General features: G+C 39.8%; 1 protein-coding gene across 1 annotated transcript; it reads left to right on the top strand.

Moving 5' to 3' along the window:
* On the top strand, positions 1-27,619 carry rad50 (RAD50 homolog, double strand break repair protein). Its single transcript, XM_057820027.1, has 28 exons — positions 1-123; positions 704-841; positions 920-1,003; positions 1,311-1,462; positions 4,014-4,199; positions 4,273-4,477; positions 4,560-4,688; positions 6,731-6,896; positions 6,969-7,027; positions 7,152-7,286; positions 8,059-8,265; positions 8,343-8,525; positions 8,612-8,769; positions 11,641-11,816; positions 11,894-12,131; positions 14,281-14,470; positions 14,566-14,692; positions 14,795-14,988; positions 15,081-15,191; positions 15,279-15,371; positions 15,447-15,560; positions 19,672-19,799; positions 19,887-19,988; positions 20,097-20,219; positions 23,251-23,336; positions 25,905-26,047; positions 26,138-26,271; positions 27,197-27,619. The coding sequence occupies exons 2-28, from the start codon at positions 713-715 to the stop codon at positions 27,381-27,383; spliced, it is 3,939 nt and encodes a 1,312-aa protein (XP_057676010.1). The 5' UTR covers positions 1-123; positions 704-712; the 3' UTR covers positions 27,384-27,619.
* The last annotated feature ends 162 nt before the right edge of the window (positions 27,620-27,781 follow it).

Raw genomic sequence — 27,781 nt, 5'->3', positions numbered from 1 at the left:
CCCAAAAAAAAAAAGCACAAGAACAGACGTTGTGCGTGGTGATGTCACCGTAACGTGTACCGTGTCGCGCGAAATCTTGGACTAAACTTTACTGCATAACGTGTCTTGAAAACACATTCCAATGTAAATTAATGTTATCTTTTTCGTTTCGAATGTCTGTCATTCTTGTTATTGCATGTGTTGGTTTAAAGTTTCGTTCATTTTATTTTTGCTAACGTACTGTATGTTAGCTAGCTTATCAAGGAAACTCCTCTCGTGAGTGCCGTTAGCATTTTTAGGAAATTTACTCTACACGCATAAACACAAAATTATGTCCCTAATCATGTCGGCTAGATTTTGCACGTTACTTTGTTAAACCGTACAGAAACAAGGGAAGCCCATATGTCCTCCTTGTAACGTGAAATGTGATGTCTTTTCCTCAAATGACTTTTAAAAACTTAAAATGAAACCAAAATATATATTCACTCTTTTGCACATTTCTAGAAGTTTACGCACTACTCATAAATGTAAGAGCTATTAGGTTAAAGTTGACGACAAACCTGAAACTTTTTACAGTTCAATTTACTGTAAAACTGTACGGTAGTTTGACCTGTAGTTCCAGATATTATATCTTAAAATAACATTTTTAAAACCTTAAAAAAAAAAAAAACATGCACTCTCAAATCCGGAAATGACTATCTTGTACTTTTTTTGTGTCTTGCAGAAAGCAAAAATGTCCAAAATAGACAAGATGAGCATCCTTGGGGTGCGAAGCTTTGGCATTGAGGACAAAGACAAACAAGTAATCGCGTTCTTCTCTCCCCTCACTGTTCTGGTTGGTCCCAATGGAGCTGGCAAAACGGTACGTTGACTGTGGGGAGTGGAGAATCAATTCGACACCTTTGAGCCAAAGTAGATAATATCAATTTTTATTTTTCAGACCATTATTGAGTGCCTTAAGTATGCAACTGCAGGAGAACTTCCCCCGGGTTCTAAAGGAGGTGCTTTTGTCCATGATCCAAAGGTGATTTTTTTTATTGTTGTTATCGCTTTTTAATTCGAAAATAGTGTTGTAACATTTGTAGGGCTAAATTAAACCCGGTAAGTGGAACAACCAAACAACAATAGTAGGATTTTTTTGGGGTTTGTTTTTTTTCTCCTTTCTCAAGCAATTAGTAAATGTAAATATATTTTTGTAAATAACAATGCATATTATTAGATGTTGCTTTTCCTCTTAATAAAATTATATTCATTGCTAGAGCTGTAATGTAATGGTTTGGAGGGCAATGGGTTCCCCTCTTCAGGCTTTCATCATCAGCATGTGATTCCAGGATGCCCACGAGACTGAGGTGCGAGCACAGATTCGACTTCTGTTCTCTGATGTCAATGGCGAGAAAGTCACTATCACCCGTTCCATGTCCTGCACACAGAAGGCAAAGAACTACACATTCAAAAGCTTGGAACAAGTAATTACCCGGATAAAGTAAGTTTTCTTTTTCTTCTTTTTTGAGATATTTTCATATGATTAAGCCTATCTACCTGAATTCACACCTATAAACACATAGAATAGAATAGAATAGAATAGAGTAGAATAGAATAGAATAGAATAGAATAGAATATCCCTTTATTGTCCTTATACAGTTATATAATGAAATTGTGGAGCATCTCCCTTTACGGTGCTGGATAAGTTAATGTTTGAAGTCCTGATTTAAAGGGCCGATACCAAGGGTTCCCAAACTATTCCACATCGGGCGGCTGTGGGTGCTGGATTTCTTTCCAACAAAACAGGACGACACATGTGTACCAATCTGGTGTAATCAGTTGATTGTAGTCAGGTGCGCTTGTTTTAGCAGAAACCTCATTGGTTAAACGGTCTGTGCTCGATCGGTAGGAACAAAAACCAGGACCCATAGGGGTCCTTGAGGACCGGTTTGGGAACCACTGGCCTGATACGCAGTTTGTCACTTTTGTCACGACTGCCACCCCTGGCCCAAAGTGTAACTGCAGCTCGTGCATGTTGCACATGCTTGTAAGAGGACGAACATAACGCAACAAACGTTTGTCCCATAAAATCAACACCAGAAACATAAAAAATCGTTAGTGGCAAGTCGTAAATGGGTTAGAAAAGTGTTTTTGCCAAGAGGAGACTGTGGAGGCTCAGTGAAATGCTGACGCGTGGACGTGTTAAGGTTGCATGGCACGGCCAGACTGTTCTCCCTGTGTTTTTCAAACACTGAGAGAATAGTCTGGGACCCAGCCCATTAACGGCCTCTCGAGCAAGTACATAATCAATCGACAAATCAGATTCGTTTATTTGCGTGACGTATTCTTAACGAGCAACGTCAGTCTTCCGCGTCGGAAGTCGTCTCCACAACAACACAGATGGCGAACAGGAGAGCCGAGAATATGTTCCAATCCACGGTAAAATCAGTTTTAAATTACCAAAAACACATCGACACAAGTCATTGACAACAGTCTGTCTCACGCTAGCCATGTTGAATAAACTCCGTTCTCCTCGTATGTCGTATGTTTACTTCCGCGCGCAAGTCCCTCGTCCCGCCCGTCGCTGATTGGTCCACTCCGCTGTCTGTTTGCTGTGGCTTGCTCCGCCCTGGAAATTTTATCCGCTTAATGGTGGCCAGACTCAATAGCTGGAACAGCGGTGAGTCTGGAGTACCAGGCTAGTGTTTAGGCACGTGTTCGCCCAGAGTTGTTGACCCAAACCACCCAGAAGGGCTTTTTGGAACAATGTTAGTTAAAATGTCAGGGCTCTGCATACTCATTTGGGCATTGATGGAGCATGCATGGAGTAGAACAGTATTTTAACTCTAAAAATCACATATAGTACTTTTAATCTAGCATGGACATTGGGTTTAAATATGAGTGTAATGTGGTTAACAAGTGTGTTTTACCAAATTTAAATATGATTAAAGTGTGTGACTGGGATTAAAGTATAAACATGATTTTTTAATACGTATCTATACCGTATTTGTCGGACTATAATTCGCAGTTTTTTTTTTCATAGTTTGGCTGGGGATGCGATTTATACTCTGGATCGATTTATGTGTGAATTTGTTAACACAGAATTACAGGTAGTCCCTGGGTTAGGAACGAGTTCCGTTACGTTGCTGGCAACGTAACCCGAATTTCCACGTAACTCGGAATTAACCCTGTAAGTACCTTTAAATACCCCCTAAATCTCAAAATAACTATCCAAAAACTTGTATTATACATCATATTAATAAAGTAAAAAATTAAGATTCGGTGTGGTACGTTGTGTTAAATGCCGTTATATTCATTGACTGTTCGGGCTTTACTCACGAGTGAGTCTCCTTGCTGAGAGAAAAGGGCGCTGTAGAAAGAGTAGGGAGGAGAGAGGGGGGGATTATCATGGCCGCTTAGGTCGCCAGCCTCGGCTGTCTCAACGCGAGCCCGCCATCCAAACTCAAAAAAACGGATCAGTACTCGTAAGAGGAGTCAGCGCTAGCGCCGGGGGAGAACCACCAGCATGAGAACAAGGAAGCGGCAGATCTCCCGGCCGAAAGGAACTGTAGGACGGCAGTGATGCTGCTGGGCTGAGGAGGGGAATCCTGACCAGAAAAACGCCAACGGGAACTAGGTAACTGGGGGGGAAAAAACTACTTGAGAGACAAAACGGCGGACGAGACTTCTGCGTCGTAAAGTCGAAATCATGTAAGCCGGGTACTTCGTAACCCAAGGACTAAACCACAAGAGGGTGCTCAAGACCCGTTTTTCACCATACGGTAACTTATAAAAACAACTGAGAAGAAATTGTCTTTCGAGATGTCCGTTCTCTGTGTTGGATTTTATCAAATAAATTTACCCCAAAAATCTGACTTACTACTATACTCCGCTGTGACCCACATGTTTTATCCTCTCCATTGCGCATTTTTTGGCTGGTGCAACTTATTGACTGAAAAATACGGTATATGTTGTAACTGTAGTGAAAATGTTCTTCTACTATTCCGGAGTGACAGTCCATGCTCATATTTTCTTCATTTATCCATTCACAGGGACGGTCAAAAAGTTAGCTTGTCATCTAAGTGTGGCGAGCTAGATCGTGAGATGATTTCTGCACTTGGTGTATCCAAGCCGGTGTTGAATCACGTCATATTCTGCCATCAGGAAGAGTCCAACTGGCCACTTAGTGAGGGCAAAGCGCTCAAAGACAAGTTTGATTCCATCTTTGCTACAACTAAGTAAAGTCAACTCTTTGCACTATTTTGTTCATCTTGTCACTGCCGGTAAAGCTGACATTCTTTTTGCCTCAAGGTATATCAAAGCTCTGGACACGATACGTCAATTGCGTCTCAAGCAGAACAACATGGTTAAAGAGTGTCAGGTGGAGTTGCGTTTCTTGAAGCAGAACAAGGAGAAGGCCCAGCAAATTCGAGAGATTATCGCCAGCAAGGAGGCTCAGCTAATTGCCTCCAAGGATAGCATCCAGCTGATTGATAGCCAGATTGATCCACTGGAGGTGTGTGTACTCAACATTTGATATCCAAATGATAAAATCCTCCCCCCAAAACAGGGTAATTGTTTTTGTTTTTTTTTGTCAGAATCGGCTGACAGATATCGACTTAAATTTGGGCAAGGTGCTGAAGTTGGACAATGACATTAAAGCTTTGGACAGCAGGAAGAAACAGATGGAGGAGGATAACAAGGAGTTGGAGGAAACAATGGAACAGGTGCAATATAATGATGGTTAACACAACTATAACATTTATTTTTGATGCATTACATGCACCGTCAAAATCCATAGATATACTGTGTGTAAATATTGATTCTAAATAGGTACAATGGTACCCCTACATACGAAGGTAATTCGTTCCAGGACCTTGTTTGTAAGTCCAAACGGTCGTATGTCGAGCAGGAATTTCCCATAACAATACATTATAATTCCATTAATTCATTCCACAGCCCAAAAACCTACACTAAATCCCTAATAAATGAATGAATGAATGAAATTTTATTGTCATCATCATCGGTATCATTGACAGTCATTGACAATTACAAAATGTGATATGATTTGCCCGAAGGAACCGAAGAAGAAGACAAAGGCGGACGGGATGAAGCATATGCTTATCAGTTTCCCGTCCCCCATACAACTAAAGACGCACATTCAGACATCGTACATACATCAGATGGCCACAAAACTGTACAATAACACAATCAACAATCTGGGTTTAGTAACTCAGCGTCCAATCAAGATTAATTTCAGGGCGTACAATGTTGACATCGACTTATAGTCCGAAAATTACGGTACATTTCCACACAAACGCACATCGAGGTACCATTTAGCTTAGCAAGGAAAGGTATTAGAACTATTTTTCGAGTGTCCCAGAGCTCGCGAAACCTGGGTAGAAAAAAGCGCATTTATCGAGGTTTCGTCAGCCGTGATTGCGTATATCCGTCTGCCGAAACAGCCTGATAGCACAGATATAAGTACGCCTGCCCCGCGCTCTGAAAATAGAGCAAGGCTCTATTTTGGGCCCTGCCTCTCGCAGCAAATTTATTCAAACTTGCCGTTCCATCCAAGATGGCCGTCCACCACTAACTTTCGCCGAAAAGTCCGATCCAAAATACTGTAATGCCTCGGATGGGGGGAAGAAGGAGAGGAGTCGGTACTGGCTTACCCACTTTATTGTGGCAACATTAATAAAGAAAAACAATAACAAAATAACAGCGGGCTGCCTCGACATGCGACTGCTATCTCTCACTATCTCGCCTGTTCTCCCATTCTTCCTACTCCCTTCTCCCTACGTCACCACTCCGCAGTCCGATCATCTCTTAAGGGGGCCGCGCGTAGATATGGACATTACAATACACAATGAATAGGTTGCCGCTGAACCCTTCAGACTAGACTGCCACTAGTTTGAAACGGCCTTAAAAAAAGAAATTTAAAAAGCATCTCATTTGCAAGGCGTGGCAGTTTTTATTTTGGTGTGGTGGTGCGCCACAATCGTTTAACTGTAGGGGAAACCCTGAATAGATTTTTAGAGTATAGAGTATTTTAGATAAAAATTTACCTTAGGTTCGCTACAACAGTGCCTTCCTGAGAAGTCTGCTGTTTTAAGATGGTGGCTGTTTGCTAACGCAGCCGAGTCTGTGATTTAACATCTAGTTCTATATACATGTGCTAACGCTGCCGAGTCTGTCATTTCGCATCTACTATATACATGTGATATTGTATCTATGAGACGCATCAGACGCTACCACCGGAGCATCATGTGGGCGTAGTTTGTAGCAACGTGGGCGTAATTTGTAGTGGCTGTCGACTGCAGTCAGGTATTATTGGGACATTCTCGAGGCATTTCCTGTTCAGTAACCCAAAATGAACAGGAAATGACCTGAAACGCCCTCAAATTAACTGATTGCCTGGCATTTGCTGCCACAGATGGCCATAGACGTGTAATCCCTTTGATATAGGAGGGATGGCAGCAAATGAATGAATGTTCATTCGCTGCCATCCTGCCAGTTGAAATGGATTGGACATCTACTAGCGACAAACTCATTCCTATTCACCGCAAAAGGATCGGAAAAAAGCTTATTTTTCTGTTTATTAGTTGTGTTGTAGAATATCCTTGAACGAATACTTGACCCATGTATCAATAATTGTTGTATGGTGAGCCTTGTGTCGCAAATATTATTGTTTCAAGAGTTACCCCGAGGTTCCCACCCCGAATTCTCAATACTCTAAATACAGAAACTAATCTATGTGAGCTTGCAGGTGTTCCAGGGTTCAACTGAGCAGCTGCAAGAGCTTTACCAAAACCATCAGAGAACAGTGAGAGAGAAGGAACGTAGGCTGACTGACTGCCAGAAAGAGTTGGAGCGAGCCGGCCGGGAATGTATGAGACTCAACAGGGTCAAGTCTGATCTCCTAGTCGAGCAAGGTACAGAGACACCAATGCTTTGGATCAAAATGTAATTAACGAAATATAAAAACCCAATCTCTCTGTTGCCAGGACGTCTCCAGCTAGAGGCCGACCGCCACACTCAAAACATAAGGAACCGTGACACCCAGGTAGAAGCCCTTTTTGATGAAATACACCTAGTTTTATATCCGAGCTTTAAACGGGCAATGTAATGATTGAAAATAGATTTGGTTGATGAGAATGTCTACCAACTTTACCTTTTTGTTGTCGCAGATACGCTCCTTGTCATCCCATCTGGAGGTGGAGGGTTATGACCGGCCACCTTTCACAACACTTCAGCTCGAGAGCTTTCATCATCATATCGCACAGAGACTTGAGCAGGAAAAAGAGACGCTTGCTCAGGTTATGGTAAGAAAAAGACAGACCACTCAGGCCAGTTGATTGTCAAATTACAGTGGGTATGCTTCCATAAGACAAAATTACTGTTTAGCATTAGAATTAATATTAAAATAGTTCATGTGGTGTCGTAATTATGCTAAATACGATAAGAAGCCAAGTTTTTAAAGAAGATTTATCATCAACTTGCACGTTTTTTTGACGCTAGTATAATTTTGTAGTGTACACATTTATAAGAATCCTATTTTTGAACTAAGTAATTGCTAAAATGTTTAGTTACGAACAAAAACTTACCATTTGTATTTTGATGCATTCTCGGTGTTGTAGAGAATTAATAGGTCTGAAACAGTTTGTTTTTTTTTTTCCACGGAACAGGCCAAAATGAAGTGCACGTTTTTGTTACATCAATAAAAGCACATGAACAGGACGTACTCATATTTACCAATGTGGTAAGGTTTGTCTTTCCCACATCATGTGAAAGCAGTATGACCAAATACACCAGAAAAAAATGTTAGAAGAAGAAGAGGAAGCCCGACTGATTTCCGTGTCAACAAACAATCGTTCTATCCATTTAGACATTGAACTTTAGCGTTATGCCGTGTATTTCTCCTGCTTTTCTACCATCAAGTCTTTCAACATTTTTAAGATCTTTTAATATCTCCAGCAACGTGTTCGTCTCATATACAGATTACAGACATATACACATTTTTATTCCGACCAGGCTTTTATTCCGAATAAACATACCAATTGAGTGCCGAACGCCACCTCTCCTGGCTGTAAATAGGCAGACCTGCAGGAAAAAGAGCAGCAGAAACAACAGTCAATTGACGAGATCAGGGATAAGAAGACTGGTCTGGAGAGGACAGTGGAGCTCAAAAGGGACCTTCAAGGAAAGAAGCAGCAAGAGCTCCGTAATGTCCGTGCTGAGCTACAAAGGTTGGAAGGTTCGTCAGGCAGAATGCAGGAGCTGGAAAACGAGCTGGCCAAAGTTGTGAGTGTATAAATTTTTCAAAGCTATTGTAAAGCATGCTGTGCCTAGCATTCAGTTCAAATACTTCTAATTTTCAGGAGCGTGAGCTGCAGAGCGCCTTACAAACATCCAACATAGAGGAGCTCAAGACGGATGTTGTGGAGCTCCAGAGAGAAAAGGCAGAACTTGACCGCACACAGAGGCAGCTGGACCAAGAAATGGGAATACTCAACATGCACACGACTGCGCGCACACAGATGGAAATGTTAACAAAGGACAAGGTGGAATTTCATACTCGTGTGGGCTTTCTATAATACATGTATGATGTTGTTTCCCGCATCGAACATGGCCTTTTTTGGTCGTGCAGAAAGAGAAAGAGGAGCACGTACGCAAGATCAAGTCGCGTCATAGTGATGATCTGGTGTCACTGCTGGGCCACTTCCCCAACAAAAGAGAACTGGAGGACTGGCTCTATGCTAAGTCAAAGGAAATAAATGGCACCAGGACCAAACTGGCCAAAATCAAGTGAGTTATCAAATTTTAGCAGATCTCGCATATGCAGTGGCACCTACCAAGTCCGAATGACTCAATCAAAAAAAAAAAAAATCATGTTGCGTCTTTGCCGGAGTATTTTTGTTTATGTTGCTTTGCAATTTGCTTTGTGTGTGTGTGTGTGTGTATGTGTGTGTGTGTGCGTTTTTTTGTTTTGTTTTGTTTTTTAATTTGAAATATATTTTACAAAGAAAACCAGTGAGGTTCTTGATTACCACACAACAGAAAATAGAAAACACAGTAAGATTAAAAATATTTCTGTTTACTCAATACAAAGTGAACTATACAACGAAACATCGTCTCCACACCTAAATGAATTCTGCAAAGATTTTTGACCTATCAGCTGTCTTCAGTTTTTTTTCTGTTTGCTGTACCAATCCTTTAGCAAGTTCAATGATCAAATTTGACTCACACCTTTGCCTGTTAGTGAAGGTTTAATATTTGTGTTGCTAGTGTGGTTGAGTTGGGAACAAATTCATTATTTATTAGTAATTTAGGGCTGAAACTAACAATTATTTTTATAATCGATTAATTGGACGATAAACGATCAATCGATTAATCAGACAAAAGTCCTGTTTATTCAAAAAAAAGTGCTGCTGATTGACATTTTTTTCTTTTGGGCAAAGCGCTGATATAAATTGTGTCAATGACTCAACTTGTTTTCTTTAAACAAACTAAACTACAAAATAAGGAGGAGGCAGCCTGTAATGAATCAGTTTACTTTTCCAAAAAGTTGTTCATAAATACAATCAGATTTCAAAGGACACTCTCTTGTATGACAATTTACAGTTTGTGTTGAAAGGAGACTCTAATCTGTTATATGAATGGGTAGATGGTGTTTTTGTCATAAAAAGAAATGAGACAACTTACTATCTAACAATAACTCAAGTGCTAATATGCTTCTCCAAAACACAATACAAGCGGACAATTGAGAAATTAATTAGCATAATCACTAACTAGCTTAGCACTCTGTGCTAAGTAGTAACGTCTCATCAACAAAGAATGCAAACAATACAATTGGCTTTAGAGCTGTCCCGACTAGTCGACATCGTCGACGTCATCGATGACGTAAATCCGTCGATGAGCACAACATCCCGTCGACGGTTAATGAAGGGTTAAAAAAATATATGCGTGGAAAGTTCAGAATGTTTGACGCTCTGTATGCAAGCGGGGAAAGCGGCACAAAGCCAAAAAAGCGCACCAGAGTGTCCAAAACATTGACTTATTTCAAAGAAACAAAGGAGGGAACACTCTTGGGTCCTGTCTCTTCAATGCCAAGCTTGGCTGCACGTCGGCCGTGAATAAACACCCAAAGCGCCGTCACCCAGTTTGTAAGTCAATCTAACTAACTAATGACATGTTCTATTGAAGTTGCTAAGCCTGTCACGATATGCAATGAGTCCATTTATCGCACGGCAAATAAAAATGAGGGCGGTAATTTTCACGGCTGCCTTTTATAGCTGCGCACGTGCGTGCATACATTGGTGCGTTCGTGCTGATGGCATATGAGTCTCGAGTTCCTTTCTCTTATCAACACGCTGTAGAATTAAAGTTCAGACATACAAAATAAGAAAACACATCTTTATTAAACACTGTAACGTTAGCACTGCTACACTGAGGTGAATGGGGGAAAAAGGCAACTTACTTTAGCCTGCTATAAAACTTTGGCAGTCGTCTCGTGAAAGCAAACTTGCGGTTAAAAGGTGACACTTCAGACATGAAAAATCGCTGGTTAACAGCATTTGCAAACGAAAAAAATGACCCAAAAATCTATTATTGACACTACATGCAATGACAAAAAGTGCTTTTTTTGCGGAATGTAAAGCTAAAGTTAGCGGTTTAGCAAATGTACTTCAGGTGAACATTTCAAAATAAAAGCATGTCATGTTCGTCATATAAATAGCGATTTCTGAAGTTAATCCCACATACTTCAGAATTCAGATTCTACACTAAGCCTTTAAAATGACACCCTTTATGAAAAATCTGATTGGCAATGAATAATTATTATAATACTATTATATATAGTACTATGCTATACTATTAATGCTAGGTGTTTTTTTAAGAATTGTTTTGAATCATGTTGGAAAGGCGAAGTCAGTGTTCTGAATCTGTTTACATTCCATTCTTTTGCACTAGTTAATTCTATCAGCATTTGAACTCATTGTTTATTTGTGATTTATTATTGTTATTTACGTGTTTATTTGTACTTTAATAAATAATTTAAGTGTTCCAATATGTTTTTGTGAATTGATAAGCATCAACAAAAATTTCATTGCTAAATTAGTTTAAAAATATATATATATATATATTATTAGATTTGTCGACTAATCGTAAAAATAGTCGGCTGACTAATCGGGAGAAAATTAGTCGTTTGGGACAGCCCTAATTGGCTTCATTTACTCACCTCTGACTGAGGCACAATGAACCTAACAACTCAAAAGATAATCTAACGCTTGACACTTGGTATATTATTGCGTCGGCAACCCAGCAGTTGCAGCAGTGAACTCTCTTGCTTTAATCACTGACGTGTGTGCAGCCTAACACTACACACAAATGAGGACCCAAACAGGACTGCTCATAGCTGCCGGCAAAAAATCTACTATCAAATTAGTAGGGAAACTCATTTTTTAATTGATGAGTTGTTGCAGCCTTATACTTGTTCATTATTTTTGAAATCAGAAGGTATTGTATGCGTGGAGATATGCTTTGCAAAGCATCCCCGCTATTAGTAAAGATTGGATGTCTACCAGAATTAAAGTTCACTTTGAAGGTGCAGTTGTAATATATTTTAGCTTCGTTATTAAACCTTTATAATAATTGGTGCTTTGTGATTTCACAATACAGTAAGGACCTGGCTTCAAGCGAGCAGAATAAGAGCCACATTGCCGCCGAACTGCGTAAAAAGGAGCAGCAGTTGACAAATGACGAAGAGAGATTCTTCAGCGTGTGCGGCAGTCAAGATCTGGAGCAAGACCTTGGCAAAGTGCAGGAGGACCTGGAAAAAATCTCCAAACAAAGAGGTTAGTGTTTGCCCTAATGCTCACATTTTTGCCCCAAAAAATTGAAGTTCAATGAGTCTCTTTCCTTGCTTTTTTAGCCATGCTCGCTGGAGCCACTGCCGTTTACACTCAGTTCATCAGCCAGCTGACAGAGGAGAGGGAACCCTGCTGCCCCGTCTGCCAGCGGACGTTCCCGTCCGAGCCGGACCTGCAGGAGGTAATCAGCGACATGCAGTCCAAACTGCGTCTGGTTCCGGATAAGCTGAAAAACACAGAGCAGGACCTGAAGAAGAAAGAGAGGAGGCGAGATGAGATGTTGACCCTAAGACCAGTCAGGTATAACAACTCAACTCAAATACAAGGCACACTTCTGTTCCTAAAACAGCTCTTTAACCCAAATTTATACAGTGGGGCAAATAAGTATTTAGTCAACCACTAATTGTGAAAGATCTCCCACTTGAAAATTTTAGAGAGCCGTGTAATTGTCAACATGGGTAAACCTCAACCATGAGAGACAGAATGTGGGGAAAAAAAACAATCACATTATTTGATTTTTAAAGAATTTATTTGCAAATCATGGTGGAAAATAAGTATTTGGTCAATACCAAAAGTTCATCTCAATACTTTGTTATGTACCCTTTGTTGGCAATAACGGAGGCCAAATGTTTTCTGTAAGACTTCACAAGCTTTTCACACACTGTTGCTGGTATTTTGGCCCATTCCTCCATGCAGATCTCCTCTAGAGCAGTGATGTTTTGTGGCTGTCATTGGGCAACACGAACTTTCAACTCCCTCCACAGATTTTCTATGGAGTTGAGACTGGCTAGGCCACTCCAGGACCTTGAAATGCTTCTTACGAAGCCACTCCTTTGTTGCCCTGGCTCTGTGTTCATGATCATTGTCATGCAGACAGACCCAGCCACGTCTCATCTTCAATAGGAGTGGGAACCTCTTGGTACCTCATGATACGATACGATTTGCGATACAAAGCTCACGATAACGATGATCTGACGACATGGTGATACAACGATTCTCGATACATTGGTCAGGAAATCATTCTAGGATATTCTACAAACAACTAATTAACAGAAAAACAAGCTTCTAGTACGAATTGGAATTAGTTTATCACTAGTAGACGTCCAATCCATTTGAACTGGGTGGGCCACCCATCCCTCCCACTTCAAACGGATTGAACGTCTATGGCTGTCAGTGGCAGTCAATGCCAGGCGATTAGGTAATTTTGGGCCGTTTAAGGTCTCACTGGAACGGCACCAAACAAAAGTTCCAGCATCATCACCTTGTCCAATGCAGATTTTTGACTCTTGACACCTTTGCAGATTTTTGACTCTTGACACCTTGTCCAATGCAGACTCTTGACAAGGTGATGATGCTTGAACTTTTGTTTGGTGCCGTTCCAGTGAGATTTACAGATGATTACAAGATGATTGCCTGAAGAGACATCAAAATTCCCTCAGTCCTTGATGATATGGGGCTGCATGTCAGGCAAAGGCACTGGGGAGATGGCTGTGGTAAATCTTCAATAAATGCTCCAGTTTACATTACATTACCTTTTTAAAAAAATATCTCGATTCTTGGCAGGAGCATATCGATAACCTTTTGGGATACAAAGTATCACGAGATATCACCATTTCGATATTTTGTCACACCCCTAATCTTCAATGCCCTTGCTGATGGAAGGAGATTTTCACTCCAAATCTCTCGATACATGGCCCCATTCATTCTTTCCTTTACACAGATCAGTCGTCCTGGTCCTTTTGCAGAAAAACAGCCCCAAAGCATGATGTTTCCACCCCCATGCTTCTCAGTGGGTATGGTGTTCTTCGGATGCCATTCAGTATTCTTTCTCCTCCAAACACGAGAACCTGTGTTTCTACCAAAAAGTTCTATTTTGATTTCATCTGACCATAACACATTCTCCCAGTCCTCTTCTGGATCATCCAAATGTTCTCTAGCGAACCGCAGACGGGCCGACGAGTTGTGGACAGGTGTCTTTTATACCGATAATGAGTTGAAACAGGTGCCATTAATACAGGTAACGAGTGGAGCCTCGTTAGACCTCGTTAGAAGTTAGACCTCTTTGACAGCCAGAAATCTTGTTTGTTTGTAGGTGACCAAATACTTATTTTCCACTCTAATTTGGAAATAAATTCTTCAAAAATCAAACATTGTAATTTTCTGTTTTTTTCCACATTCTGTCTGTCATGTTTGAGGTTTACCCATGTTGACAATTACAGGCCTTTCTAATCTTTTCTAGTAGGAGAACTTGCACAATTGGTGGTTGACTTAATACTTATTTGCCCCATTGTACATGCTTTCTATCTACCTTACATTAATTCAGTCATAGATACAGTAGATACTTGTATGGCAAAAAAACAAAATACCTGTAAATACTTATTCTTACGACAGGTGTGCATTGTTAAAAAAAAAAAAAGTAAATTCAAAATTCTCGACCTTTTTTCCACAGGCAGTCCATTGTGCAGTTGCAGGAGAAGGAGTTGCCCGAGCTTAGAAATCGTCTACAGAGTGTGAACAGAGACATTGAGCGACTGAAAGGTGATGCAGAGGAGCAGGAGACTCTGCTTGCGACGTTGATGTCAGAAGAAGAAACCGCCAAGGCCTGTCAGCAGGACATCGCTCTTATGGACAGATTCTTGGTATGGTTCTTCTCTTTGTCTCTAAAGATAAAACTAAGCGACTTCTTTGGCTCGCATTAAAAAAATTCTTCATGCGACAACTGTTTTCTTTGTAGATGGATCTAAAGGAAGTTGAGAGGAAAATAGCTCAGAATGCAGCCAAGCTCCAGGGAGTAGACTTGACCAGAACCATCCAGCAAGTCAGTCAGGAGAAGCAGGAGACGCAGCTCAAGTTAGACACTGGTGAGGCAATGTCAGGCAACTAGTTTCCAAAGTTTAACTGTGCCATGGCACATCTGCTTTGAAATATTTGCACTGTTCTTCTTGTTATTCAATCCCGCACAGCATCCAGCAAAATGGAGCTTAAACGGAAGCTGATCCAAGACCAGCAGGATCAAATTCAGATGTTAAAGAGTAGTGTGAATGAGACCAAAGCGGAGAAACTCCAGCTCAGCAGTGACATGCAGAAGCAGAAGCAGCTGGAGGAGCAGTGTATTGATTTCACCACTGAGATTCAGGGTTTAACCAGGGACATCCGGGTATTTTCATTGTCACGTCTTTGTTTTTTACCTGAATTACAGGCTTACCACAAACTCCGAAAAACTAAATAGGATGTTCTCACCACAACTAGGAGGCTAAAGAACAGCTGTCTCCGTTGTCCTCCACCCTGGATAAAATGCAGTTGGAGAAACAGGAGCTGATGCAACGCAAAAGGGAGAAGCAGGAAGAAGGACAGGAGAAGGTGGACGCATATTAACTCACAAGTCAAACTTGGCTATTCTCTCTGCATGCAATTATGTTCATCTACTTGATGCTTTGTCAATGGCAGATCAACACTATTAAAGAGAAAATAAAGACCATCACCATCTTGGAAAGGGACATCAGCAAGTATCTTGAAGAGGGCAAACATGAATACAAGGAGGTAAGTCATTTATTACTTTAACACTTAACAAATATTTCAGCGAGTGGTGCATTACCCTTTGAAGTGTATTTGCAGCAAAAAGAATCAGAGCTTCAAGAAACCAACACGCTCCTCCATGAGGCTGATCGACACAAAGAAAAGATTAACAAAGAGATGGGAAACATTCGACAGGACATCGACACTCAAAAGGTAAAACATTCAACTCCAGTGTGTAAGAGAGCAGTGTTTGATTGAGTTGATAGACATATTTGACACGGTATTTGTATCTTACTTGGAACACCCCCAAAAAATTGGAATTGCTCAATTGAACAGTCAGGGTGCAACAACCAATTAATTAAATCTTTAATAATCGATTAATAAATATGTTGCCAGTGCACCTATCGAGTATTTTATTAATTGCGTATTCTACTGAAAATTCCATTGAGTAATCGGATAAAACATATCTTTTTAGGTAAAAAGCAATTATAAATATAAACGAGACATTTCACCTAATATTGAACCACATTTGGACAAAGTCTTTTAAGATGTACATTGTTGAAAACACCCAACAATTGCATCTCAGATGTGTTAGAAACAAACACAAATTCACTAATTTCGCTGAAAAAAACCTTTTTTTTTTCTTTTTTTTAAAATCTTATTTCTTACCTAAAAATGTCATTACGCATAATAACACACATCACTTAAAAGCTAGGTGTTTTTCCCCCCAAGTGTTTCAATTGAATTTCCGTTTGTGTCAAGCTATTTTTAAATTTTAGTTAAGTTTTAAATTCTAAATTGTAAGTCCTGATAGCATTTAGAGTTTTTGCAGTGTTCAGAATAAATGTATGATACCTGCTGTGTTGAATAGAGGAGTTCCAAAAAATCGATTTTTACATGCATCGCGACTCGACACGTGACGATTCGATTACGATTCATAAAGGTTAAAAAACGATGACTTTCCCTCATAACTTTATGGCAGCCGCTTGTAGCGGAACGGAATTCAAGAGACGTCTGCCGCCCGGACACCGTACGGACGCACGCACAAAGTTATGATGGATGCTCCCGGTTCCTGGGAGAGAGATTTACTCCTTTTTAAAAGGCTGGATGATAAATTTGTGTATGAGACAGGCAGGACCCGGCGGTCGCGCTTTTGTGAGCAAGTTATTTTTTTTAAAATGAGCGAGAGATAGTTCGTTGCACCTTGTCTTTCAGATGTCCAGAAGTAGTTTTGAGGCATTTCAATTGAAAAATGTCCTGAGTGTGTTGCTAAGACCTGTGTGCGTCTATAAGAGGTGAGTACACGAACCCTCTTGTACTGTTTAGCGCTTAATGTTGCTGTTTTTGAGCTATTAATAGTTAGCGCCAAGCGCTTAGCTAATTAACTAACTCGCTAACGTGAATTTCATATGCAGAACATGTAAATTCATGATTAAGTACAGCGGTAACACTGCAAACAAGCGAAATATTACAGAAATCTGTTGTTGCAAGTGCTGCCTGGGAGCTGACAGGCGTGTGCGCGTGGGTGGGCAGGGAGAGAAGAAAGTGCGCGCGCTGTAATGAGTGTGTATGGCGATGTCCTCGGCAACAAACGGCACAAGTTAAAGGTGATCAAGAGCAGTTGTGATTTCCACCTGTCACTCCAAGAGTTATACAAGGAAGGTAACACTGTGAAAACAAAGTATATTGGTTAAAAGAAGTCTTATTTCTCAAGACACTTTGTTTGTGTCCAAAAATGTGGAATTCATTCCACCAGTGTAAATTTTATTGTATTGTTGAGAGAAATAAGTACTCCCTTTAAAATTGTAAATGTTTTGGCACTTTCTTGTAAAAAAAAAAAAATAAATGAATAAAAAAGCAGCTTAAGGGCAGCTTTTTGTTGTATGGGCATGTTTCCATCGTTCTTGTTGAATCATAAGGATATTTTAAATAAATAATGGACATAAATTTGTTTGGCTACTTTATTAATCATTAATGCACGATGCATCAATAATCGGGTTAACCGTGATCATCGTCAATACAGTGATCATTGTTCAAAAATCGAATCGTAGCACCCTGAATCGCAATCGAATCGAATGGTGGGCTGCCTAAGATGGCACACCCCTAGTGTTGAAGCACATTAGGTACCAGTGCTACCTGGTGTTTTATCCATCAATGACTACTGAGCTAAAATTGAAAGTTAGCTTTACTATGTTTTTATTTTACACCCTCATCACTCTACAGAGCTCTGGTTTTACAGATTAAATAAACCCTGTATGAAAGACACGTTAGCCACACATCGACAGTAGTCATAATTGATAGAAACCTAGCCCTCCGCAGGGCTAACGTTACGTTAGCAAGGTAGTGTAACGGTAATCTTATCTATTCGCGCTACACTAACTTAATTTTACCTTGTCCCGAGTATCGCTCCTCCACTCTCGGAGTAAACACAGTGCCTTCGGTAGAGCTGCAGGGCGCAGCATTGAAGACGTGTTGTAGTGTTATGCAAGCACTGTCTTACAGTGATTACATAAAACAGTGTTCACCTTGGTGTCCAGCTTGAAATGTTCCCACACTTTTGACATTTTCTGCTTTTTCTTGGTGCCTTTCTCTTCGCTTTCGTAGGAGTCTTCGTCGTTACTTCTATGATCATGCATGGTTGAAATCAAATATATCCGCCGCCTCTGTCTCCTTCCTATACCCAGGTGACGTCAGTGCCTTGTGCCGCATTAAAAGTACTCTGGCTGTACGTCATGCTTAGAACTGGCAAAATTCAACGATTCCTCGAGGCGAGGAGGAGAAAATTCCTCGCTCAATTTTTAAATATGAGTTACTTATTCGAGTAATCGTTTCAGCTCTAATGATTGACCCGAGTGCAGCTAAGGCACACGATCGTACTAAAACATCACAAACATGGCAACATTTCAGTTTAGAAGTGGAGCAAAGAATCACCTGCAGTATTTGCAAACTCAACTTTGCTTGGTACATATCATGTAGTCTCATATCATGTAATTTGCGCTATAAAAACACAAACGTGAAACAGGATCAATTAATTGAGCACAGTTAAGCAGGTTGTTGAACACTTCGTGGGTGGGAGTGATGTATCACGTGGATGTATTGAACCGTTTTTTTTTTTTTTTTTTTTTTTTTTTTTTTTTGCATGTTCGGTTCGGTTCACCTGCGTACTGTTTCGATTTTGTTTTATGCATTTTTTTCCTCATAAAATTAATTGTTAGCGCAAGCTAAGCGGAACTGAAGTCCAGTGGCAGTTTCCGCACGGACACCATAAGTGTCATACACTATGTCACGTTTCAAAAACATCACATTTATTCATTAATTATTGTTTTATTAATCATTTAATTCATGCTAGAATGTTTAAGTATAATAAATGTAAGTGAATTTGTAATAATACTGTATATAGTATTTGACTTCAAAAGAAATGTGTTACAATTTATCTTGAAAAATGTTTTTCCAGTTTTGATCAAATGTATGTTGTTTAGTTTAGAAAAAAAAATAATGAGTAATTGACACATTTCATATCAGCACTTTGCTGAAAGAGGAAAAATGTCCATGTGGCCATGGTCATGTTGATAATTGCGATGTTTGTTTACCTCTGTTCTGGTTAATGAGAAAGACGATGAAATGACGATCGGCCGGCCATGATATTTACGTCATCAGCCTTCGCGCTGTGACCGGAATTAACCAGCTCCTTTCATGCATGCCGCATCCCAGTGTAGTTAAGTCAGAAAGCAATAATAAAATATTATTTTTGAAGTAAGTTGATATTCATTTTGTCTTCAATTCTTCAGTGTTACTTAGAACATGCCTGAAACAACTTCAAGTGAAATTATGAAGGTAATTGAAAAAAAGTGAAATTTGTTGTTTCATTAATCGTCCGATTAAGCGATTATGAAAATAATCGTTAGTTGCTGCCGTTTTGAACAGATTTAAAAGGGACTGAACAGTTTGTTCACACTCTCTTAATGCACATGCTCATTCTAGTGTGCACGCATGGGCCACTTGGGGGCAGTATAAACCAGACACAGATTTACTGTACTTGAAATACTTCACAGTGCACTAGTAATTGCAAAAAGTAAATAATATATGCCTTGGCGTATTGTTATAACGTCAACATGTATGTGTTGCTGCACCATTTATTTATTTTTTTCAATTTAACACTGCCACAAATGCCAATTGATAGCTTTGGCGCCTTTGAAAGTTGGCGTTAAACGTCCTAGAATGTCAAGATGTTCAATGCTCCTTTCAAATCAACAGCAAAACACAAAAAGTCCCACAATGAAGTGTATTGTAGTAAAACTATAATGTGTTTTATCTTTTAACTCAGGTACAAGAGCGCTGGTTACAGGACAATTTGACTCTAAGAAAGCGGCTTGAAGAGCTTAGAGAGGTTGTGGCAAAGCGGGAAGCTCTTTGCAAAGACATAGGCAACATGCAAGTGATGCAGCTACGCCAGTAAGATGCATATCACCAAGTAAATCCATGAAAAAGTTGCCATTAATTTCAAGATGCTCACTTTTACCTCATTTTCTGCTTTTGCAGAGAACGTCGTGACACAGAGCGTAAGGTGGACGACCTGAAAACGAACCGCAGTATTGCACTGGGTCGGCAGAAAGGCTTCGAGGAGGAGTTGTTGCATTACAAGTGAGCTTCGTTCGGGTAGCGCGCAAGCGGACTATCCTCATCGCCTTTTTGGAAGTCTTTCGCATTTCTTGTGCAAGGCCTTAACGTCTCTGGATGGCTCGCTTCCAGAAAAGAGCTGCGAGAAGACCAGTACAACAAAGCGGATGAACTCTACAAAAACAAGATGATCGGAATGCGCACGACAGAGCTGGTCGTCAAAGACCTGGATCTTTACTACAAAGCCCTCGATCAGTGAGTGAGACAATGCAGCAAAGAGTAAAAATCAAAGTGAAAGGTTTAGAATTGCCAACCGATAGATGCTATAGATGTTTTCCAAAAATTCTTTCCTAACCATAATACACTGTAAAAAGTTGAGGTTGAATGAATTTTTAAGTTATGCCAACTTGAAATGTAAAATTGGCGCTTACCGTAATTTCTGGACTATTGGGCGCCCCTGATTACAAGCCTCACCCAGTACATTTTTAAAGGAAAAACCATTTTGTACATACATAAGCCTCTCCTGCCCATAAGCCTCGTGTGCCCACTTAGTAACAAGAGAAATTGACAAAGAAATATACAGTTTTCAAAATTTTAATAACACACCTTAACTTTTCGTTCCAAACAGCGCCGGTAAACACAGCAGTTATATAGCAGCGGCACGGAAGTTACATGGCATCAGCATGGCGGTGCAGCACTAATTTTGCTGGTTAATAAAAACATAAAAGTCTTTGTTAGCAATCTTCATCTTCCTCCTGTGCATTCAAACCATGGAAGTCTTCACCCTCAGCGTCCGATATGAAGACTGTCAGATGCACTTCGCAACGCACCTACTCAGTCTCTCCTTCACTGTCGCCTTCAATGTCTCCCATAATGAGGCAAATTCACTCCCAGCCTGTGCCGCCCTCCTCGCGCTTCACGCTGCCAGGCTCCCCCGGCGAACCTGTGCAAAAGCTGCTCTTCGCATGTGGCGAGTCTTGGCAAACGATCTTTCGCCGCTCGTCATCAAAGCTTCCCATACAACTCGGATGGCCAATTTAATTTCTTCTAGCATTTTCCATGATGCAGGTCTGCCAATTCTACTCATGCACAAAGACGAGGGTCCGCCACCTCTATTCATGCACAACGCACAAAGTTAAACTACCGGTAATAGTGCAAACTAGCGTCTTCCTCGACACATATATTCCACGTGTCTCACTCCCACATTCCACGCTCGAGCGCCCCTGGCGGCCGTCAGAAAAATACACAAATTGGCCGCATCATTGCACACGCCGCAGGACCCAAACTGGGGGGAAAAAGTAGCGGCTTGTAGTCCGGAAATTACGGTACATAAATGTAAAGTTGTGTGATTCAGGTTCAAATGCCTCTTGGGTTTCCATTGAATATACTGTATGTATGTATGTGTTTAAGTCCAGATTACTCAAAATATAAATTCAGCTTGCTTCCCACAATTTCAGCTTACTTAAAATTTTGAATTTCGACGATAACATTTTTTCATTTGCAATTAATAGACTCTTTCACACTGATCGGTTACAAGAACAGGCCACACAAAAATCAAGGGAGAGGGCAGTGTGACGATGCTGCTACAGTTTTTGACCCCCAGACGCGACAGTGACAAGTTATTTATGCTGCAGCAGCAATGGCGTATTAGTTATGCTCCAATTTTAGATGCAAAGACAAGAAAATGGAGAACAGAAAAGCCACAGTGTGAATGTTTTCCATTTTGTTGATGTTTCTTGCACTCACATTATCGGTGGAGTTTATTCAGAGAGCCAGGAGATGAGGACTACAGCGGAGGGAGGGGCGGTCTTGGTTGTTTGCTCTACCATTCACATCGTATGGTTCTTGTGAACACCTGAAACTCCCACAAAAGACCCTGCCTGGGATCAGGACCTAAAGTGTTGTTGGAGCTAAGCAGTTCCTTGATTGTGGAAATATGAAATTTTAGCAGAGCTAAGCAGTTCCTTGATTGTGGAAATATGAAATTTTCGCGGTTCTAGCAACTAAACCATCCTATGAACTGCTAAAGGTTCCTGTAGTGTTGTTTTTGTCAGCCCTTTTAAACTTCATCTTAGTCTTTTGGACGATAATACTTATTAGTCTTAGTCATATTTTAGTCATCTCAAAATGTGTTTGTCTTCGTTTAGTTTTTGTTGAAGAAAACTCAAGACTAATTTCATCTAGTTTTAGTCGAACTGTGAGGCGGACGTGTTGACCACTCAGCCAGGGCTACCATGCTGCCACTATAAAACTATAAACTATAATTACAAATTCAACATTCAGCCTTAACAGCTGCTAAATCTCTAGGTGTAGTCTAAAGAAAGTTAATTATAGAGGCGCCAACAGTGACACTGGGTCGGTTATTCGTCATAATGACACAGCAGATAGATTGGTTGAGTCAGCTCTTACATTGATATTATCCAGATCAAAAGCAAGTAAGCCTTGGTTGCTTTCCAAAGGCAGAGAGATGCGTGACCCAGTTACCCTTATTGTGTACTCCACAGCAAAAAACATGATGTGGGATAAGGTTTTTTAAAGCACTTATTCAAATGAAAAGAATAACATCACCTAAAAGTCTGCCTAAACCTGCAGGTTTTTCTTTTCTTCAATTAATCGTAACTCCCAGGAGACACTTAACGAATGAAGGATAACTTTTTAAAATAAATAAATAAACATACGTTCTGTCAAGCAAGCAAATCCGAAAGATTGATAAGGATTGGTTTTCCTACTTCGTCATGACTCTGAGCTTCGTTTGCCGTATATAGGCGTTGGAAGAAATGTGGTTGATTTGCCGCCTGATAATTTGACCACATTAGAGCTTTTCATCAGTTGGTGATTATATTGACCAAACACTTCGGGTAACACAGGAAGACAACATCCAGTTAGCTGCAGTTTTGTCGCCCTTATCAACCTACTTACCGTATATCAGTATGACACAGATTCAAATAACTTGTTTTGGAATACTGTAACCCACAATCATGATTTTTTTAGGGGTGTGTTGCCTCCCACAAATGTAGTAATAATTTTTCTAAGATTTTCCTAATTTCTAGCTAATGGTTAAACATTTGCAAATTTTGCATCATAAATCAAAAATCTGTTAACTGTAGGTTTGCAAAGAATGAGTAAGACACTGCTTCAACAAGACTATCATCTAGAGTTAAAAGTACCCTAAGTTTATATGTTGCTGCTTTAAGATCATTCATTTGTTTTTTTACTTAAAAAGTCATCAAATATAAATGATTGTAGTATTCCTGGTTGATTAAAACACTTATCTTTGGTCCCTCAGAGCCATCATGAGGTTCCACAGTCTGAAGATGGATGAAATCAATAAAATCATCAGAGACTATTGGCGCAGCACCTATCGAGGACAAGGTACTATATTTTACTTTATAGAATACTTTTACATAGTGATCCCAACAAACTTCCTAACTTCACACACAGAACCCAGCAATGTGAAAAATGTCATAATATTCGCATTGAAGGAGAGTTGTGAGAGAAGATTTGTCCACAGTTCAGACATAAGATTTGATTACATTTTTGAACTGTTAGCATTTTTGGGAGCAGACCCTTTAACATTGGTGGAATGTAACGAAGTAAAAGTACTTGGTTACTGTACTTAAGTATTTTTTGTGTAGTACCCAGGTTACGACGTATCCGACTTATGTGATTTCAACTTTAAGACTCCATAGCCTCTTTTTTTTTTTTTTTTAATTTACAGTGGGGCAAATAAGTATTTAGTCAACCGCTAATTGTGCAAGTTCTCCCACTTGAAAATATTACAGAGGCCTGTAATTTTCATCATGGGTAAACCTCAACCATGAGAGACAGAATGTGGGGGAAAAAACAGAATATCACATTGTTTGATTTTTAAAGAATTTATTTGCAAATCATGGTGGAAAATAAGTATTTGGTCAATACCAAAAGTTCATCTCAATACTTTGTTATCTACCCTTTGTTGGCAATAACGGAGGCCAAACATTTTCTGTAACTCTTCACAAGCTTTTCACACACTGTTGCTGGTATTTTGGCCCATTCCTCCATGCAGATCTCCTCTAGAGCAGTGATGTTTTGGGGCTGTCGTTGGGCAACACGGACTTTCAACTCCCTCCACAGATTTTCTATGGGGTTGAGATCTGGAGACTGGCTAGGCCACTCCAGGACCTTGAAATGCTTCTTACGAAGCCACTCCTTTGTTGCCCTGGCTTTGTGTTTGGGATCATTGTCATGCTGAAAGACCCAGCCACGCCTCATCTTCAATTCCCTTGCTGATGGAAGGATATTTTCACTCAAAATCTCTCGATACATGGCCCCATTCATTCTTTCCTTTACACAAATCAGTCGTCCTGGTCCCTTTGCAGAATAACAGCCCCAAAGCATGATGTTTCCACCCCCATGCTTCACAGTGGGTATGGTGTTCTGCGGATGCAATTCAGTATTCTTTCTCCTCCAAACATGAGAACCTGTGTATCTACCAAAAAGTTCTATTTTGGTTTCATCTGACCATAACACATTTTCCCAGTCCTCTTCTGGATCATCCAAATGCTCTCTAGCGAACCGCAGACGGGCCTGGACGTGTACTGGCTTCAGCTGGGGGACACGTCTGGCAGTGCCGGATTTGAGTCCCTGGCGGCGCATTGTGTTACTGATAGTAGCCTTTGTTACTGTGGTCCCAGCTCTCTGTAGGTCATTCAATAGGTCCCCCCGTGTGGTTCTGGGATTTTTGCTCACCATTCTTGTTATCATTTTGACGCCACGGGGTGAGATCTTGCATGGAGCCCCAGATCGAGGGAGATTATCAGTGGTCTTGTATGTCTTCCATTTTCTAATAATTGCTCCCACAGTTGATTTCTTTACACCAAGCAAAGAGTGTAAGAGTTACAGAAAGCGTTTGGCCTCCGTTTTTGCCAACAAAGGGAACATAACAAAGTATTGAGATGAACTTTTGGGATTGACCAAATACTTATTTTCCACCATGATTTGCAAATAAATTCTTTAAAAATCAAACAATGAGATTTTTTTTTTTTTCCCCACATTCTTTCTCTCATGGTTGAGGTTTACCCATGTTGACAATAACAGGCCTGTCTAATCTTTTCAAGTAGGAGAACTTGCACAATTGTTGGTTGACTAAATACTTATTTACCCCACTGTATCTATATGTGTATATATATATATATATATATATATATATATATATATATATATATATTAGGGCTGTCAAACGATTAAAAATTTTTAATCGAGTTAATTGCAGCTCAAAAATTAATTAATCGTAATTAATCACAATTTAAACCATCTATAAAATATGCCTTATTTTTCTGTAAATTATTGTTAGAATGGAAAGATAAGACACAAGATGGATATATACATTCAACATACGGTACATAAGTACTGTATTTGTTTATTATAACAATAAATCAACAAGATGGCATTAACATTATTAACATTCTGTTCAAGCGATCCATGGATAGAGAAAGACTAGTTCTTAAAAGATAAATGTTAGTGCAAGTTATAAAAAATTATATATTAAAACCCCTCTTAATGGTTTCGTTTTAATAAAATTTGTTAAATTTTCAATCAAAAAATAAACTAGTAGCCCGCCATTGTTGTCAATAATTACACAATGCTTATGGGTGCTTAAGCCCATAAAATCAGTCGCACCCAAGCGCCAGCAGAGGGTGACAAAACTCCAAAAAACACAAGTAACAAGTAACATTGCACTGTGCTGTCATTTTAATCTTTTTGAGCGGGGCATGTGCGGTAATTGTGTCAAATATTTTAATTAAAAAAGATAATTACCGCGCGTTAACGCGATAATTTTGACAGCCCTAATTATACACATATATGTATATAATTATACACAGTATATCTTCAATAGCAAATTTTTACATCGGGAGAAAATATTTGCACATTTTAAAGCTATCATTCTCATACTCTCTCCAGACATCGAGTATGTGGAAATCCGCTCAGATATGGATGAGAATTCATCTGCGGGAGTGAAACGAAGGGTTTACAACTATCGAGTAGTTATGGTAAAAGGAGACACCGCTTTGGACATGAGGGGACGCTGCAGTGCTGGCCAGAAGGTAACGTCATTAATCTTGTTTTTTTTTTTTTTTTTTGGTCCAGGCTGTGAATGTTGTGTGCTTTAAGTTTGTTACTGTGTATGCGCACAGGTGCTGGCATCTCTTATTATCCGTCTCGCCTTGGCGGAAACTTTCTGTCTGAACTGCGGGATCCTGACGCTGGATGAGCCCACCACCAACCTGGACAGAGAAAACATTGAGTCGCTTGCACACGCCCTTGTTGAGTAAGTACACGTGTGTAGAAACACACTTGACTTACTCTACAGTATTATTACAGAGGTTATAGTTCCAGAAAGCTTCAGTACAAGGCACCGCATTATTTTCCATCATTATTTTTACAGCGTTATGTACTGTATGTCAATAATCCCACATCCTACATGAATTTTTGGGTCATGTAGGCCAGTGGTCTCCAACCTGGTCCCCAAAGGCCCGCTGTGGGTTGTGGTTTTTGTTCCTGCCGATCCAGCACAGATAGTTGAACCAATCAGGTTTCTGCTCAAACAAGCAGCACCTGACTGCAATCACCTGATTGCACTTGTATAACACCAGATTGGTGAAAAAGTGTACTCATCTTGTTTGGTTGGAATGAAATCCTGCACCCCCAGTGTGCCTTTACAACATTAACATTGGTCCCTGTTGCCTACATGTGTCATGTCCACATATAAGGATGCAAGGTCTTAATTATTATTATGATAATTTATTATTATTAATAATCAATTTTATATATTGTATGAATAAATACAATTATAAATTAATAAAATTGTTATGAAAATAAAGTAATACATTGAAATTTTTTTTTAGGTTTTTTTTTTTTGTTAAAAACTGTAAATTAAAAAAATAAAATATATTTACATTCAAGTTACTGTCAGCACAGGTATACAGTATGCATAATATTCAAAATGTGTTGTGGCAGTTAGTAAAATAAGAATTACTTATTTGTTAAATTTTAAAAAATAATAATAAATGAAAAGAAACATTTACGCCAATAAGCATTAAATCTATTTTTACTCGCCATCAAAATAAATTGGACGTCTAACATCGTTATTGGCAGATAAATTTACCTGATTATTTTACCTTGGAATTAGTGGCCTCCAGTGGTAAATTTTCTTACCGCAACTCACTTTTTTTTCCTTCTCCCCGCACGCATAGAATCATCAAGAGTCGCTCAGGGCAACGCAACTTCCAACTGCTGATCATCACGCACGACGAAGACTTTGTGGAGCTGCTAGGCCGCTCCAGTTACATCGAACACTTCTACCGCATCCGCAAAAACCAAGACCAGAACTCTGAAATCACCAAGTGCAGTATCAGCTCCCTCTCCTCCTATCTGCACTGAGCATGCCACCACAGTTAAACAGAAACTCCCCTTGATGTTCCTAGTTACAAATTTGATCCTCCACTTCTATTTGTGAATACGTTTAAAGTGTTTTCTTCGAAAATAAACAAAGGTTAGTTCATAAGAACAAAAACAAAAAACAGCTTCTAAATTAACCAATTACAGGGAGACGTTAGGTTTACATTTCCATCTCAAAACTTGTGCAAGACAACTAGGCAGCCTTAAAACGTTTTTTTTTTTTTTTTTTTTTTTTTTCGAAATTATTTGATAATGATCAACTGTCAAATATTGTTTTTGTATTTTCCAACTCCTCTGTTGTCAGAACCAGCTCACCCCCCCCCCCCCCCCCCCAAAAAAAAAAAAAAAAACTGCTCAATTTTTATTTTGTTAAGGTTTCT

Source organism: Corythoichthys intestinalis, chromosome 18 (assembly GCF_030265065.1).
Source record: "Corythoichthys intestinalis isolate RoL2023-P3 chromosome 18, ASM3026506v1, whole genome shotgun sequence".
Taxonomy (NCBI): domain Eukaryota; kingdom Metazoa; phylum Chordata; class Actinopteri; order Syngnathiformes; family Syngnathidae; genus Corythoichthys; species Corythoichthys intestinalis.
Note: the sequence above shows the minus strand (reverse complement) of the source record. Positions and strands in the feature narration are given on the sequence as shown.

Coding starts and splice junctions, on each gene's coding strand:
- rad50 (XM_057820027.1), top strand. CDS start 713: ATGTCCAAAATAGACAAGATGAGCATCCTTGGGGTGCGAAGCTTTGGC. Junction 4,200..4,272: donor TCCATCTTTGCTACAACTAA/GTAAAGTCAACT, acceptor TTTTGCCTCAAG/GTATATCAAAGCTCTGGACA. Junction 23,337..25,904: donor CAGCACCTATCGAGGACAAG/GTACTATATTTT, acceptor TACTCTCTCCAG/ACATCGAGTATGTGGAAATC.